Below are 5000 nucleotides of genomic sequence, written 5' to 3' on the forward strand. Positions count from 1 at the left end.
AAAGTAAAAAAAAATGAGAAAATAAAGTTAAAGACAGCTACAAAATTAGAGATAACTCACTTTCTCACATTTTTCTCACACTATCTCACTTTCTCTCATATAAACTGGACGAAATTAGGAAAGAAAGACAAAGAAAAGTGGAAAAATAGAGTTAGAGACAGATACAAAATTAGAGATAGCTCACATTTTCTCTCTTTCTCACAGGCTGACTCTCACTCTAACTTGCGCCATGAGCTTCGTGGTGTACCCTCACGACACCCAGGAGTGTAGGATGCAGATGGAAAGCCGTGAGTGAGCTAGCTTTAATTTTCTCTCTCTCACTTTCTTTAATTTTCTCTATCTTTGATTTTCTCTCTTTGATTCTGTCTTATCTTTAGTCTCTCTCTCTCTCTCTCTCTCTCTCTCTCTCTCTCTCTCTCTCTCTCTCTCTCTCTCTCTCTCTCTCTCTCTCTCTCTCTCTCTCTCTCTCTCTCTCTCCTCTTCTTTCTCTTCTTAAATGGTTTAATAAATGTCCCTGCAGTCTGAAAATGGCCTCAAAAAATGTCCCTGCAGTGTTAAATGTCCTACAAAATGTCCCTGCAGTCTGAAAATGGCCTAAAAAAATGTCCCTGCAGCGTTAAATGTCCTAAAAAATGTCCCTGCAGTCTGAAAATGGCCTCAAAAAATGTCCCTGCAGTGTTAAATGTCCTACAAAATGTCCCTGCAGTCTGAAAATGGCCTCAAAAAATGTCCCTGCAGTGTTAAAGGGCCTAAAAAATGTCCCTGCAGTCTGAAAATGGACTCAAAAAATGTCCCTGCAGTGTTAAATGTCCTACAAAATGTCCCTGCAGTCTGAAAATGGCCTCAAAAAATGTCCCTGCAGTGTTAAATGTCCACAGTGTCTACCTGCAGTCTGAAAATGGACTCAAAAAATGTCCCTGCAGTGTTAAATGTCCTACAAAATGTCCCTGCAGTCTGAAAATGGCCTCAAAAAATGTCCCTGCAGTGTTAAATGTCCTACAAAATGTCCCTGCAGTCTGAAAATGGCCTCAAAAAATGTCCCTGCTATCTCAAAATAGCCTAAAAAATGTCCCTGCAGTGTTAAAGGGCCTAAAAAATGTCCCTGCAGTCTGAAAATGGCCTCAAAAAATGTCCCTGCTGTCTCAAAATAGCCTAAAAAAAGTCCCTGCAGTGTTAAAGGGCCTAAAAAATGTCCCTGCAGTCTGAAAATGGCCTCAAAAAATGTCCCTGCAGTGTAAAATGTCCTAAAAAATGTCCCTGCAGTCTGAAAATGGCCTCAAAAAATGTCCCTGCAGTGTTAAATGTAATGTCCCTGTAGTTAAATGTCCCTGCAGTCTGAAAATGGCCTCAAAAAATGTCCCTGCTATCTCAAAATAGCCTAAAAAATGTCCCTGCAGTGTTAAATGTCCTACAAAATGTCCCTGCAGTCTGAAAATGGCCTCAAAAAATGTCCCTGCAGTGTTAAATGTCCTACAAAATGTCCCTGCAGTCTGAAAATGGCCTCAAAAAATGTCCCTGCAGTGTTAAATGTCCTACAAAATGTCCCTGCAGTCTGAAAATGGCCTCAAAAAATGTCCCTGCAGTGTTAAATGTCCTACAAAATGTCCCTTCCTTCCACAGTTTCCCACACCACCGAGGACCTTGTGTTTCTCTGGGAGGACAAGATTCCTTTGGCCGTGGACGACAACATTGAACTCCCGCAGCAAGAACTCATCAGCAACACGACCTCTACATGTACCCAGGTTTATACGACTGGTAAGTAGATCGTAAGTAGGTCGTAAGTAGGTCGTAAGTAGGTCGTAAGTAAGTCGTAAGTTGGTCGTAAGTAAGTCGTAAGTAGGTCGTAAATAAGTCGTAAGTTGGTCTCATCTTTTTCCTTTTTTTGTTTTTCTATGTCATTTTCCTTTGTTCCTCCTCCTCCTCCTCCTCTTCCTCTTCCTCTTCCTCTTCCTCCCCCTCCTCCTCCTAATCTTCCTCTATCTCGTCTACATATTATTTTCTTCCTCGTCTTCCTCCTCCTCCTCCTCCTCCTCCTCCTCCTCCTCCTCCTCCTCAGATGCAAGATTTCTCACGAGTGTTGAAGAATTGCAATCTCATTATTTTTTTTGTATTAATTGAGAAACAAATTAACACTCTCTCTCTCTCTCTCTCTCTCTCTCTCTCTCTCTCTCTCTCTCTCTCTCTCTCTCTCTCTCTCTCTCTCTCTCTCTCTCTCTCTCTCTCTCTCTCTCTCTTCAATTATTTTCTTCATTTTTTTCTCCCTTTCTTCTTTTTCTTCAATATTTCCTCCTCCTCCTCCTCCTCCTCCTCCTCCTCCTCCTCTCTTCTTCTCTTCCTTTCCTCCTCTTCCTCTGTGTTCTTAATCCTTCTCTCTCTCTCTCTCTCTCTCTCTCTCTCTCTCTCTCTCTCTCTCTCTCTCTCTCTCTCTCTCTCTCTCTCTCTCTCTCTCTCTCTCTCTCTCTCTCTCTCTCTCTCTCTCTCTCTCTCTCAGGTAACTTCTCCTGCCTCGAGGTCGTCTTCAGGCTCAAACGAAGACTTGGTCATTACCTGTTCCATACTTACCTGCCGACCTGTCTTATTGTTATTATGTCCGTAAGTAAAGGAGGAGGAGGAGGAGGAGGAGGAGGAGGAAGGGAGAGAGCGGATGTGTGTGTGTGTGTGTGTGTGTGTGTGTGTGTGTGTTTGTGTGTGTGTGGAGAGAGAGAGAGAGAGAGAGAGAGAGAGAAAGAGAGAGAGAGAGAGAATAATCTTTCCGTTATCTCTCTCTTCTCTCTCTCTCTCTCTCTCTCTCTCTCTCTCTCTCTCTCTCTCTCTCTCTCTCTCTCTCTCTCCTCAACCTCCTCCTCCTCCTCCTCCTTCTTCTTCTCTTTTTCCTCCTTTCTTCATATTCTTCCTTTTTTCTCCTCTTTATCTCTCTCTCTCACATCTTCCCCCTCCTCCTCCTCCTCCTCCTCCTCCTCAGTGGGTGTCATTCTGGATCCGCCCTGAAATCGCCCCCGCCCGCGTGACCCTCGGCGTGACCTCCCTGCTGACCATGTCCACGCAGCACGCCCGCTCCCAGGCCGCCCTCCCGCCCGTGTCCTACATCAAGGCCATAGACGTGTTCATGTCGGCCTGCACCGTGTGAGTAGCCGGGAGGGAGTAGTTGTGTGTGTTAGTAGCGTTAGTGAGTGTCAGTAGTCGGCTGGGTGTCAGTAGTAGTGCCCGTGTGTATATATATATTTTTTTATCTTTTCTTCAGGTTCGTGTTCCTGGTGCTAATGGAGCGGTCAGCGTGATATCTCCCCCTCTCTCTGTCTCACTTTCCCTCCTTAGCTAGTCTATATCTCCCTTATCTCTCTCTATACACAACTACATACGTGATGTAAACGCGAATAAAACGTGAACAGTTGAGTGAGCTGACCCGCGGCCCGTCACTCTTGTCAGTCAGGTCTCAGTCGCCCGCCTCGAGGCCTGGGACAGTGGAACAACGAGACTCAGACGTACGGTTTCCTCCTGCTTGGCGCAATAAATGTCAAGAAAGTGTTCTCCTGGCTTTCCCTGCCATGCACACACCTTCTAAGGCAAGTGATTAGTCAGTGATCATGGATACCCCTGATCACGAAGCCTTGGATCTGTTAAGCACTGAGTGAGTCAACCAGCACAGCAGAGGGAGGCGAGTGAATCTTCGATCTAGCCTCACGGGTACAGGAAGTGTAAAGTGACTTACTCGATCAGTCGTACTCTATCAAGTGCACTACTTTAGAAATGTAGCGGTAGTGAGCACAACACTGCTTATCTCTCTATATATATCTTCCTTAACCGTCTCTCCCTCCCTCTCCCTTCCCAGGTTCGTGATCCTGGTGCTGACGGGGTGGTGAGCGTAATACCTGTCCTGTGTCTCACTTTCCTTCCCTCTCCCCCTCCTTAGCTAGTCTATATCTCCCTTATCTCTCTCTATATATATCTTCCTTAACCGTCTCTCCCTCCCTCTCCCTTCCCAGGTTCGTGATCCTGGTGCTGATGGGGTGGTCAGCGTGATACCTGTCCCTCTGTGTTACTTTCCTTCCCTCTCCCCCTCCTTAGCTAGTCTATATCTCCCTTATCTCTCTATATATATCTTCCTTAACCGTCTCTCCCTCTCCTTCCCAGGTTCGTGATCCTGGTGCTGATGGGGTGGTGAGAGTGACAGCTGTCCCTCTGTGTTACTTTCCTTCCCTCTCTCCCTCCTTACCTAGTCTATATCTCCCTTATCTCTCTCTATATATCTTCCTTAACCGTCTCTCCCTCCCTCTCCCTTCCCAGGTTCGTGATCCTGGTGCTGATGGGGTGGTCAGCGTGATACCTGTTCCTCTCTGTCTCACTTTCCTTCCCTCTCCCCCTCCTTAGCTAGTCTATATCTCCCTTATCTCTCTATATATATCTTCCTTAACCGTCTCTCCCTCCTTAGCTAGTCTATATCTCCCTTATCTCTCTATATATATCTTCCTTAACCGTCTCTCCCTCCTTACCTAGTCTATATCTCCCTTATCTCTCTATATATCTTCCTTAACCGTCTCTCCCTCCTTACCTAGTCTATATCTCCCTTATCTCTCTATATATATCTTCGTTAACCGTCTCTCCCTCCTTACCTAGTCTATATCTCCCTTATCTCTCTATGTATATCTTCCTTAACCGTCTCTCCCTCCTTAGCTAGTCTATATCTCCCTTATCTCTCTCTATATATATCTTCCTTAACCGTCTCTCCCTCCTTAGCTAGTCTATATCTCCCTTATCTCTCAATATATCTTCCTTAACCGTCTCTCCCTCCTTACCTAGTCTATATCTCCCTTATCTCTCTATATACATCTTCCTTAACCGTCTCTCCCTCCTTACCTAGTCTATGTCACCCTGATCTCTATAATTCGCATCCAAGGGGTTAACCGTCTCTCCCTCCCTCTCCTCCGTGGCCAGGTTCGTGTTCCTGGTGCTGATGGAGTACGCGGTGGTCAGCGTCATTATGAGCGACGAGGCGCGGGACA

General features: G+C 45.7%; 1 protein-coding gene across 2 annotated transcripts in view; it reads left to right on the plus strand.

Annotated features, from left to right (window-relative positions):
• LOC126987131 (glycine receptor subunit alpha-3-like) overlaps positions 1–5000 on the plus strand; it is a 9215-nt gene that overhangs the window by 3689 nt on the left and 526 nt on the right. Inside the window, exons 6-10 of one of the 2 annotated variants that reach the window (XM_050843851.1) lie at positions 205–287; positions 1621–1755; positions 2492–2592; positions 2963–3123; positions 4933–5000. The exon at positions 4933–5000 is cut by the window's right edge and continues 59 nt beyond it. In XM_050843851.1, coding sequence (XP_050699808.1) covers positions 205–287; positions 1621–1755; positions 2492–2592; positions 2963–3123; positions 4933–5000 — 548 coding nt within the window. Of the gene's footprint in view, positions 1–204; positions 288–1620; positions 1756–2491; positions 2593–2962; positions 3124–3241; positions 3417–4932 lie in introns of those variants that run through there. The other variant, XM_050843853.1, reaches the window with a different exon arrangement.

Source organism: Eriocheir sinensis, chromosome 64 (genome assembly GCF_024679095.1).
Source record: "Eriocheir sinensis breed Jianghai 21 chromosome 64, ASM2467909v1, whole genome shotgun sequence".
Lineage (NCBI taxonomy): Eukaryota > Metazoa > Arthropoda > Malacostraca > Decapoda > Varunidae > Eriocheir > Eriocheir sinensis.